The sequence below is a fragment of the Lampetra planeri genome, chromosome 38, assembly GCF_965212315.1.
Source record: "Lampetra planeri chromosome 38, kcLamPlan1.2.h2, whole genome shotgun sequence".
Taxonomy (NCBI): Eukaryota; Metazoa; Chordata; class Hyperoartia; order Petromyzontiformes; family Petromyzontidae; genus Lampetra; species Lampetra planeri.
The window spans coordinates 6,948,610-6,961,508 of NC_136144.1; the positions used below are offsets into that span (position 1 = coordinate 6,948,610).

General features: G+C 42.8%; 1 protein-coding gene across 3 annotated transcripts in view; it reads left to right on the forward strand.

Annotated features, from left to right (window-relative positions):
- Window positions 1-471: 471 nt before the first annotated feature.
- Window positions 472-12,899, forward strand: part of LOC144731245 (lysine-specific demethylase 5A-like) — a 53,406-nt gene continuing 40,978 nt past the window's right edge. For 2 of the 3 annotated variants that reach the window (XM_078612266.1, XM_078612267.1), the window contains exons 1-3: window positions 472-901; window positions 9,022-9,099; window positions 9,752-9,874. In XM_078612266.1, coding sequence (XP_078468392.1) covers window positions 731-901; window positions 9,022-9,099; window positions 9,752-9,874 — 372 coding nt within the window. In that variant the 5' untranslated portion in view covers window positions 472-730. The remainder of the gene's footprint in view (window positions 902-9,021; window positions 9,100-9,751; window positions 9,875-12,899) is intronic. The other variant, XM_078612268.1, reaches the window with a different exon arrangement.

Consider the following 12,899-nt stretch of genomic DNA (forward strand, 5'->3'; position numbering starts at 1 on the left):
AATTACAACGACATTTCATTACCTTTCCCCCACTAATCTCATACATTTATTGCATATTGTTAACGCTCTCCTCTGTGGGGACATGTAGCTCCATCTTTCTGAACTTTCAATCACCTGTTGAGAAGCAAATGCAATGTCAGTGCGGCGAACGGGTTATGTAAAAACAAATTCTTTTATTTTGTAATGTGGACACGCCTATGAAGCAGACGTATTGTCTGCTCAACTGATGTATGTGCTATGACGAAGGGCCATTGCCCGTAACGTTGCCTACTGCTTACATTTTATTTAGGCCAAATTGTTTACGAATGTGTTGAGTAATGTTTTTTTTTATGAATGAACCACCACCAGCCGTACCAATACACACAGAGGTGAAAAACCTCTGATCTGGCACGAGACCCGCGCCACGCTGTGGTGACGGTGGGCGTGACCGCGCTGTTGACCCCGCCCCCTGTCTTTATTGACCCCGCCTCCTCCCCCCGGGCCCCGCCCCCCTCACCCAACAATGTCTTTTGTGTGTCCGCGTTGTTTGGGTCGCGGGGCCGCGGCTCCGCGCTGCCCGCCGCCCTCGGCCTGAGCACGGGAAGCGACGAGGAACAGCAGCAACAACAACAACAACGTCGTCATCACGACCACCGACAACTTGGCCACCCGCAGCAGCCGAGAGAAGCAGGATAACGAGGAGGGAGTACGAGGAGCAGCAGGAGGAGGTGGTGGCGAGCAGCGAGCGACCATGGCGGTGACAGCGGCAGCGGCGGCGGCGGCCTTCGATGAGTTCGTGGCGCCGCCGGAGTGCCCCGTGTTCGTGCCGACGTGGGAAGAGTTCTCCGACCCCATGGGCTACATCGCCAAGATTCGCCCGTCGGCCGAGAAGACGGGGATTTGCAAGATCCGTCCCCCGCCGGTGAGCCAAGTGCGGCCGCTGCTGTGCTGATCGCCGCCGCCGCCCCTCACCTCCCCCCTCACCGCCCCCCTCCCCTACCCCAACCCCCCTCCCACTTCCCCGTGCCTCCATCGCTGCCTTCCCTCTGCGTACGCCCGTCGCCTCGTTGCCGTGTCCCCCCGCTCCTCCTCCTCCTCCTCTCTTGCCAGTCTCTCTCGCCGCGTACTCGGCCGTGCCGAGGAGGAGCGGCCGCGTCAAACATGGCGCCGCGCCGAACAAAAGCACGGGGGGGGCCGCGGCCTAGCACGGCCCCACGCCGCGGACTTGCCTGGAGATCCCTGCGGGGTCGCGAGCGATGGCGCCGGTAGACCAAGGCAGGGGTGGGGGGGGGGTCGTAAGGTCTAGTTTGACACCTATACCTGCTCTGTCGAGGTGGTGGTGTTGTTGTGAATGGGCTACATGACGGAGATTGTAGTTGGCGATGCGGGCAGGGTGATTTAAAGAGCGGCGATGCCTTCTGATTGTTGACAGCCGCAACTTTACAGCGCCCTCAGCGAGCGCCTCCCTCCGTTATCCGTCCATATCGGAGTTGTGTCAGTGGCGTTGTTTTGTTTTGATTACAATGTCTTGCTGCATCGGTTGGGACGGGGCCGTTTGCGTTGAACCTTTAGTTTGTGACACGAGAGTGGTCATAATGAGCCGTGTGGTACACACACATTACTGTATATACTTGCAGCAAAATGGACTCCTGGCCCACCGAGATTCGGTTTTTGATATTAGCGAAATTGAGATTTTTTTTGCTTGAAGCCATTGCGGTGAGGGAATACTTTTCGCTTCAAAACAAACCCCACCGGGTAAACTTTTGCCGCGAGGGCTGGCTTGTCTACAGGCGGGTCGTCGCCTGTGTTTTGTTTATGTTTTTGGTTCGTGTCGTCCCTCATTGTGAATCGCCTCCCCATCGGGGGCTTTGCAGTTCCCCCCTTGCATGATTCCACTTGTGTGCACGCACCAATGTTCCCCCCACGAACTTTTTCCTTTCAGTTCGTACGCACCTTAATAGCATACAATGTCCCCTTGTTAAGGAGGCCTGGGCTACACACAATAATGTCCAAAACCTGTCAAATCCCGTTCGATTAACGCCCTACGCCGTGTCGTATATATGGGCGGTTTTTGGACTATACTATACCCTAAAACGCTGGTCACTTTAGGTTATTGAATAGGGGAGACCATGATCATTTATATGCCAATCGCCACTAATGTTCGCCCTGGCCTGGAATCAAATTTAGTTTTTAAGGAATGCCGAAGGCAGTGCTTAAACCGCTGCCCCATTACTTATCCTTCATTAAAGCAAATGGCAATATTGAAACAAATAGCATGCACATACACACAATATATATGAAGAAACACTTGAGTGTAAGCGCATCATGTTGTGGAGAGAATCATTGCGCCCCCCCCCCCCCCTTACAATTTCCAACCAAATATTCCAACCAAATATTCCAACCAAATATTCCAACTAATGGGGCGCCAAGGTGACTAAATGTTAAGTAACCTCATGTGGTATACAGGATATGTCGTGGGTTCGATCCTGACCCAGATGCCTGATATATTTGGAGTTTGCATGCTCTCCCCATAGTCGAGTGGATTTTTCTCCCGACCCTCCGATATTTTCCCTCACATTTAGAAACATACTTTTAGGGTATTTGCCTGCTATACATTTCCACATGATAAGCCACTTCGTTGAGCTATCATGCGTGACAAGGTCGCTTCTGAAAAAGAGTTATATGGCTCGTGGTGCCTTACCTGATCAAATAAATAAATGTTTAAATGAGCACGTCAGATACAGTAATACATCCTATTCCAAGAATTCCCATTAAATGTATTTTGCAATGACAGAAAATTTAAATACGTTTATACATTTTAAATGTTTTATATTCCGCTCAATATCTATTCCACGAAACGGTATTCTTTCTAAACATGTAATTTAGTGTATATATTTTCGTAATGTTATAACCAGGTTTCGCTGTTGTGAACTTATCTCCAAAACCCCCTGCATTTCTGGCAAATGATAACCTCAGACACTCATCTTGACTCTCATTGCACCTTTAAAAAAATATAACTGACATGAAAATAACAGTGTCGCAGTGAGCAACATTCAAGCAAGTATTCGTGCTGAGTGAAGTTACTTGCGACGTTTAACTTTATCTTGGGAACAGAAAAAGCAATACCCCAAGTGAAACAATCGTAAAGCTATGGGAGGGGCAGTTCCTTGTTATTTTTGGCGTTATTTGCAGATGCTCCTTTGAAACGTAATAGCTAAGTGAGTCCTTCAACAACAAACGCATTCCGCTCAGTTGCCTCCTGTGTGTAATAGGGAGGCTACCTTTTTTTTAAAATACCGCGATAATCATTATTTACGAATATTAAGAATAAAAATATCTAATGTTGAAACCTTTTCCAGACAAATGAATGAAAATGCTCATAAGATCAGCAACCCTGATGGTTGCAAAAGAAATATAGCAAATAAACTGATGCTCGTGTGCACGTGTAATTTAAGTTGTATTTAGAGCAATACAACTTACAATAAACATGCAAAAGTCACGACAAGATACATGCATGCAAATCAAACGCAACATGTATGTGATAACAGTGAGATATGTAAATTGATCGTGATAAGCTGAACTTCAGTGTGCATTATTCAATTGCACGTTGGCTTAAATTACATTTACGAAATGCTCATAATGGCATGAGAGTAATGTAGGTTCGCGGTGAGTTTAGTACACGCGGGGCTTCAATGGCAGGGCCTGTGAGCTGTCATGCCACGTTTCTTGTCAACCAGATGTCCCCTCCTGCTAATTTGCACCCAGCGGGGATGCTTGCTGATGAGACCCATGCGTGGCCTTCTATCTGTGCTTGTGTTTTATGAAAATAAAGGGTGTTTTACGATATGGTGCAAATGGCATTTCTGCAGCCTGCCAGCCGAGCCAGCTCTTAACAACAAACTGCAAGAGACATATACACCCTGTTTACCGTGGTTGCAGGACTTCCTCACGTGCCGGCATCGCGATGCCACATTAGGATGGATTAATTGGTTGTTGGTAGGGTTGTAGCAATATAGTCCGTTTTGCTAAATGTTGTTACGCTGTGATTATTGTTTTTCAAAACACTTTATGACCTGACAAAATATTTCTGAATTATTAAGTCTTACTTAAATTCATTTATATTATCTATGAAATTACGACTTTACTACATGTTTTTTTCGGAGTAATTGATAGCATACTAATTATTTGACTTAATATTTGGAGTTAATTTAATTATATTTTGTGTAACATGTGCATTTAATTTATTTATCGAAAGACTTGTGGCAGGCTTAGGTTGAGTAAACTACAGTTTAAAAATTGTTAAGCATCCGTTTTGATCATATACTGTAAGTACATCAAAGCACATAAACAATGCAATAAAATAACATGTAATACCATTACAAAGTTTTCGGAAACTGATATTGCGATTGTCATCCTATTGTGAAAATAAATATTGTATTAATATTAAATTATATCGCAGCGACCCTTGTCATTATTTATTTTCCACAGAGATAACTTTTATTTACTGGACACTTTTAGAGTTGATGTCTTATTAGAATGAATGGTCTTGTATCAGATGTAAATCCTAAAAGGTTAATATCAACATGCACACAAATTTAAAGGGCAGAAGTCGGAATTAACATGTCACGTGAAAATTGTACAAAAAAGCATAGGTGTTTTGTATAACTGGTTGTCATTTCCCTCAATTATTGTCTGATTTCAGTGCTTGTCAAGCTTTTTCAAGAAAACGTGCTGATTTTATGAGTGAAATGTGGCATCATGCACCCTCATTGGTGCAGAATCCCGTGTGGTCGACATAGCATTTAAGGCTAATGACGCAAAACTCGCTGTGCATTTCTGGGTAAACTCTCCAGGAAACTCCCGTGATATAAACGATACGGTATTTATAAAATTGGAACAAAACCAAAATGTAGCCACTCTTGTTACCATTACGAGACTGTGCCTTCAGTGACTTCATCTGCACAGTGTTCATGAGCGTTTTGTTTGACATTGTCGCGATGCCAAAGATTTTCCGGGGTGCTGTGCCCATGACCCTTACACAAATGCTTTGGCAGCTTTCTTGTGTTGTAAGCTGCACAACATGTCAGTCATAACCTGCCCTGTCTTCCCTGCCGCTTTGTCCCCACTGGATTTGCTGACGGCTCCTTTGTACGCACGTTCAGCCCGCTCTGGCCCTTCGTGGGTGAAGACGCATGCTGTGGATAATTTTTGCTCCCTCCCTCTCCCCCGCCACCTCGCAGGGTGCAGTGTTTTCTTACAGAAAATGCAATTTGTAAAATAATGTTCCGTGAATGTATGGTCAGTGTATGGAATTAGATTCTTGCACTGGTGTAATGCCATGTCGTGTTGCCTTTACTCGTGTTTATGGACAGATTATGTCTGTGTAGACACACGATGCACACACTTAGAATGGCTTGCGTAATTTTTATACCATGCCGAATAGAAAATCCCCTTTTTTACGCTAGTTAATTTATTTGGAAGTTCAACCTGTATCAGGTTCCTAACAAATGTGGTTTATATAAGTAGGCCTGACATTGAATGGAAACAGAACTCAAATTTCAAGTTATTGTAGCAAGTACATTAATAGAGGTTTTTAAGCTGAAACGTCATTCTGTTTTCTTTGTGATTGTGCTGCTGCGTATAATACATTTACCCTATGTCAATAATTACATGTTTGTTTGTGCAATTAATGCTGTGCAACTCTTTGTTTTATTATTTTAAAAATCTGAATAAATATTTGTGTTACTCAGTTTTGAAGAGAACTTAACGACAAGTCTTACATGCTTTATAATTGCTTCTAAATTATTATGAAGGGTAGGAGGGGGAGAGATTAACCCCTTATATTTTTGAGTTTCATACATATGGGTGACAGGGTGCCTTTTTTGTGTGAAGTTTGTACGTTCTCCCCGTGTAGTGCGTGGATTTCCACAGGGTTCCCTGGTTTCTTCCCAAAGCTAATTAAAACATACAATTTAAGTTGGCCGAAAATGAATGTCTATATGAGTGAACTTATTTCGCACCATACGTAGCCAACTGTGCTAATTGGAGGTGCGAATTTCATTGTTACAAAATTACCTGCAAATACTCATTAGTGAAAGCTTGGCAGGACCCTCCTGAAAAAGGCTTGACTCAATGAGGCTTTCCTGAGTAAACAAGCATAATAATACTTAGGCTTAGAGAGAAGAATGTCTTCTAGAGCATAACAGAATGTAGCGTGCAGCTATTTTTGTTAATTTAGAATTCATATTCTTGGGTTTTTTCGGTAAAGTCACGTAGGTAAAAAATTAAAATTAATAGAAGTAAAATAAAATAAAAATCACGACGTTTCGGAGGCAACACAAGCCTCCGTCTTCAGGTGGAACCGTCACAGCACGCTCGCTCTATCAAGTAAATGAGAAATTCCAAGAGATCCGACCCGTATATATACTGGTTGAGGGGGGAGGAGCCAGGGCAGGCTCCTGGATAGGATTTTTTTATTATTATGGTAAGGTTGGTGCGGCTGAAGCTACGGCTAGTCTACATAGACGGAGGCTTGTGTTGCCTCTGAAACGTCGTGATTTTTATTTTATTTTACTTTTATTAATTTTAATTTTTTACCTACGTGACTTTACCGAAATAACCCAAGAATATGAATCCTTGCAGTCACGAAAGCTTCAAATCTAGAATTAATTTAGAATTATAGGCAGAGTTTGTGCTAATTTACGGGGATTAGATGGGCTATGCTCTATAGGATAGATATGCTTGTTGCTTGCGTTATTCTAACTTTAAATTCTCCATGGGTTCCTCCAGCAGTTGCTCTGCCATCGACTCTGTGGGCTATTCTATGGAAAACCATGTGCTTCCTGCATCACATTGGAAATTTTAAATATTTCTCACTCTCATCTACTTTGCTGTTTACAGAATGATTTGTTTGCATCCTGCTTCCGGGACTCATTTGTATATTTTGCCTTGTACAAGTGCATTGCGTTTATTTTGCACCTAATACCATACTGCAGTAAAAAAAAACTGTCCTTTGAAAGTTGTGCACAAAGCATTCGGCCGATTAAACATTATTTAAATAAATTTTGGAACTCGTGCTTTCCAGTTTTCAGTCGAAAATACGCTGCCTCTTGGATTAATTTGACCTCGTCATTGCCAGTATCTCTTACACACGGCTTCCTGGAATGTGGTCACGATGTTTTATACACAAATGAAGCACTTGATGCGAAATATCATGGAAGTTTCCTGCTTTTTAAAGTTCACGTACAGAGATTGTTTTCTGTTTTCATAAGAATCGTGTTCAATTATTTATATCTTCATATGGATTGCCTCTTCTGCTATAGTGGTTATGTTGATGTACATTTTATGAAAATATTGTACGTGCCATCCTGAAAGTAATTTATCATGCTTATATTCAATATATGTAGATTTGTTGTCTGCTACATTAAGGTACAAGAACGGTGAACTTTTAACCCCAGCAACTCTTAGGATTAGGACGCCTTGTAAGAGACCTGTCAACCATAAATCCGATAATAATTCTCCCGAGCTGCACACAAAAAAAGTAATGCATTAAAGTAATGATCAGATGTTACCAATATGCAGTTGCTGACGCTCTCGGAGATTAGCACACAAGTCGATATATGCCAAAGCAATGAGAAAGGGTCTTTTCACGTCCAAATGCAGTGTGTCCAATGCCCACGAGGCTTTTGTGTGCCCACATGGTTTGCTGCCATGAATATGGTGAAGCGTGCACCTGCTGGGAAAAAAACTAAAACTAATAAAGTTTTATTTAATTTTACCGGGTAAGGGCCACTGAGCTGCTATATAGCGCTTTTCTGAAGTGACCTGGCCACAAATTATAGCTCAACGAAGTGGCTTATCATTTGGAAATTTATAGCAGCCAAATACTCTAAACGCATGTTTCTTAATGTGGAGGGAAAAAACTGGAGGACCCGGAGAAAAATCCATGCCACGACGGGGTGAACATGCAAACTCCAAATATACAGGTGTCGGGGTCGGGATCAAACCCACACACTCCTGCATACCAGGCAAGGTAGTTCACATATTTCACCACTACAGCGCCCCAGTGTGACGTTACCTCTGCCATCACGTATGTGATACAAAATAGATAAATTGGCTCTTGTAGTTTTGTCTGGGGTTGCTCTCCTAATTGGTTAGTTTTTTTTATTTTGGTAACGAAACACGCTTACTGTTGCACTGTTTGTTTGAAAGTCACAATTCTCTTCTGAGATTGAAACTATAATATGAAAATCAAATCTAATATAAATGTCATGCACAGCCCTTGAATTTATGTGGGGAGGAAAATAACCGACATTTGATATGGAACATGTAATCTGCTGATCACTATCTAATCTTACCAAATTCGCAAACAAACTTCACACAGCAAAAAAACACGTAACCAATATTGGCCAAGTAAACATTCCCCTGCTATAATATTATCTGCAGGTTATTTTATTGGGATTACACACAGCAACATCATCCCCTACTGGACATACTTGGCTGGACCCTCTTGGAAAAGAGTTGAGACTCGGTGTAGTTTCCCTGGGTAAATAGGCTGAATAATATTAATAATCACGCAGCATATGAACTCCATGATCCATGGACTTCCCTAGATAAAGGAAGACTGACTTCATGTTTGCTGGTCATTTATGTGTTTATATCTATGGGAGCTTTTTGCCAGTAGCAGGTATGAAAAATAAGAATAGGTGTTAACCTTTCTGCCAATAAAACAGGCGTTAAGATGTTCAAACACCAAATAGATACCGTTTGCAAGGAATCAAGTCTGCATTAACCACACGTACTCGTGGAAAAACATGCAAACAAACGTGCTCTGATAATGTGTCTTTGAATACGGTATGTATGTTGAACTTCTTTCGCACCGTACGTAGCGAACCAGTGCTAATTGAAGGTTCCCAGTACACTGCATCCCCAGCCCTGCTTTAGCTCCTGACACTTGACAATTCTCGCCGGGGAGTGCCGTTATTGGGTCCTCGTGTGTCGGGCGGCCATTCAGTCTTGTGTTGTCTGTGTGGTTGCTTTCAGGACTGGCAGCCACCGTTTGCTGTGGACGTGGACAAGTTTCGTTTCACGCCCAGGATTCAGCGGCTCAACGAGCTGGAGGTAAAGCACTACCAAAGTCAGCTGTGGTCCAACTATCGGAGAAACATTAAGGCGGATCATTGCATATGGCAGCGCCTCAGTGTGACGTTACCATTCACGATGTTTATACCGAGTTTTGGCAGGTAACCTTAATGTCTCTTCCAAGGTTGGATTTTATTTTGTTGCCTTGGTCAGAAAGGATCCTTCCAATTTTTACTTCGGATTTTCCAGATTATAAAATACTTTGGAATTTAAAAAGCATTCCAAACTTGTGGCCGGTGTCAATGAACTTATACAAATCCGGTCTCGCACACAATAGATTGTAAGACCTACCTCCATTTTTTTGTTATTTAAAATAGAGCAAAACAAATTTGTGTATTATCCGGAGAAGACAGTATATGAAATTAAGCTTTTTCACCCTATTATCAATTTTTAAGTTATTAGTTTATATTTTCACTGTTTTAAAACGAATTAAAGTGACGCATTAAAATCGGGCACTGTGTGTGTGATGTATTCGTCGTGGTCTGGTAAAACGTGCATCAGCTTACACGCAAAACGCACAACACTCACTTAGCCTTTGGTGCTTGTCAAAATCATCGCAGCTCTTCTGCCGGTTTGGCTGTGGCCTTTGCCGCAGTGCGTTGATCCGCTGCACTGCATCTTGTTCACTCAGGCACAGACTCGGGTGAAGTTGAATTTCCTGGACCAGATCGCCAAGTTCTGGGAGCTGCAGGGCTCCACGTTGAAAATCCCCATCGTCGAGCGCAAGATCCTTGACCTCTACATGCTCAGCAAGGCAAGTGCAGACGGAGCTTTAAGAGACTCGGGTTGTTCGTTCCATTTCGTGCCTTATCGAAAAATTGCATGCAACGTAAACGATGAAAATTGCCAATCTGTTTGCTGCACTTATCGAAATATCTTAATAATAGGATAAAACTCTAGCCCTGGTATGTGTGTGTGTTTTTGTATCTGTTCACACGTACCACATGGTGACCGATGATCTCTGCTGCCGGTGCCATATGATGGTTTCCGCTGACCAGTCGCATTGGAAAGTGCCGTGCGGTTTAATGTTGAGGCTTACCAGATCGGTTCAATTGTGACCTAAAGTTGAACTGGATTCTATTATGAATTCCACACCTTTTGGAATTGAAAGATTATTGAAATAATCAATTTAAAATTGTAAAGGAGACCTTGTCTTGTTGACGATCATTAATATGAGTCGAATTGTTTTTGGGCCACTGCAAACCCTATCTCCTTCTGTGAATGAATGCATGTTTGTTTTTAAACTAGGATCTTTGTGCATACTGCATTGACTATTGACTGACAGTTCAGGTGGTATGCATGATAACTCACGTTGGGAATTCCCCTGTTGTGTGTGTGTGTGTTATGTTGAACTTTTTTCGCACTGTACGTAGCCAACCGTGCTCATCGAAGGTGCGGGGGAATTGATGGTATTATTAGTCGTCCTTGGAATGCATCATTTCAATAATCTAAGTGAATGTTTTCAGGTCATTGCAGTTCACCACTTTCAGGTAGCGATTACCTTCACCTCAAAGAAAATGCTGGACCGGTTGTGGTAGATGTCATTTCTAAGCCTGTTTCTAGTAGGAACTGGCACGAGGAGGACTATCCTGGGACAAGAGTTTTCTTACTTCATCAGTTGTCTATATATATAAAAGGAAAATTTGTGAATATGTGTGTCTGTTCGAAATGTTTAGCATACATCCCGACATGCAACAAATTTGAAATTTGGCATGTTGGTAGTTTCCAGACTGTACACAATGCAAAAAGTATAACAATAGACTTATGTATTTTTGGGGGGGGGGGGGGTGGGGGCGCAATAATAGATATATTTTGCACGGCAAGTGAGCACATACGGCAGCGTTACGCAGCGTGCCTACTGACGTGACGCATCCCCGCTCACCCTCCGCGAGTAAAGTGCCATACAAATGTGTTGCAGGTCTAAGGCGTTCTTCGCGCAGCATTGGTTTATTATTTGAGTCGTTTGCTGCCGTACGCACCCTGAAAGTTGTGTGTGTCTGCAGCAAACGCGTGTATGTGTACCTATGGACGCGCGTGTGTGTGTGGGGGGAGCGGTAGTGTAGTGGTTAGCACGCTGCGCTACGAACCCGGCGACCCAAGTTCGATTCCCGCTCACGGCCACCATCGGTGACGATTATTTGAACTGGTCCTGGGCTGCCCCTAGGTCGATTCAGCCTCAAAAGAATAACTGGTGTGGTGTGTGAACATCGCCACTGGGGAGACAAAGGCGGCCGGGCGTGGTGAATCCAAGTCCCGGGCAAAGCCGGGTAGTAAAGCTAGTGTTGTATAAGACATTTAGTATCGCACATTGTTAATAACTGTGAAGTTTGCCAGCTTCATTTGGGAGTGAAAAAATGTGAACTTGTGATAGCAGGTCATTTTCATCCTTGCAAAAATATCCAGACATGTTAGCCTAATTTGTAGGATTCAGATGTGGTCTGTGTGTGTGACATTGTATGTGCCAGTCTTTTGAGCACCGTTGCTCGTGATCAGGTCTAAAAAGTGGTTAGAAGCACATTTTAAAACCAGCTCCTTTAAAGATGCTTCAAACCTTCCCATTTACGTGGGTAAACCGAGGTAACTATGATGATTCTTTGGCTTTGAGTGGCAAGCTGGCTTTGTATGTATTATACATACGTAGAACTTCTTTCGCACCATACGTATACCATCCGTGTTAATCGAAGGTGCGGCTTTTGTGCATTTTAGAGCCCCCATCTTAAAGTCTGCCGAGTATACTAACAACCCAAAGCTTGGGGAATCCTTCCTGGTACTGAATGTAGACGGAAAAAAAACCTCCGTGCACCCACCCAACAACTTGCACACACGTGTGTAACGCGTAAACGTTGGTGCGCAGTCGTTAAGACCGGCACGGAGTTGTTGGCCATGCCACCAGCTCGTAACGCTGTCTCGTTAAAGTGACTGAGGTGGGTTGTTTGTGTCACTGGCCTTTGCAATGAATTCCAAGTATTCCAGGAGGAGGTAACCTAATATTTATGTTTTTTTTTGTGTATCCGTGCACATTAAGCTGTGCCCACCGGCAGTTTGCATTAATGTTTTACTTCAAGGCTACTTTAGAATATTTCTCATCCACAAATTGTTTAATGTTAACCTTCACGTTTAGACTATTAATGCATAAACAATTTTCCCACTTTCAGCAGATATATTTGAGATAATAATTCTTCGTATATTTTTTTTCAAATGATCTTTCATGCACTTTATGACCGACTGAGCCAGTTTTCATGAAACATGGATGAAGAATACAAGTAATCTTTATAACTCTATCACGAGGAATGGCCATCTGCATTCTAGATTTAAATTTAACCTTTTCTTTTTGGTGTTTGAGCAACACTGAATTTAATGTTTTATTCAACTTTGACACCTATTGTTGATTTTAGAACCTGATGGTCTACATGAATACCCCAATTTACATCTCCCCTTTTTTACGTCATTACTAATATCACTACCCGATATGTGTCGCCTCAACCCACACTTACGTCGCTGACAGCATCATCCGTCCTTCTCGGATCCGTCTCCTCTCAGCCTTCGCCTTCACCTACCCCGTACACGAACTACTTTGCATCGCGCATATAGAAATGGACTGTACTGTAGAGTACAATATATTATTTACGTACCGTATTTTGGTGATGTATTTTATCCTGTGCTCTTTCTTATTGCACTCTGTATAATTCGTGTTACAGTTTACAGCTGTACACTCGCGTTGAGTACAGAAGTTTTATTCATTTAATCTAATGTTGTTAGTACGTCTGGACGATTGTGCG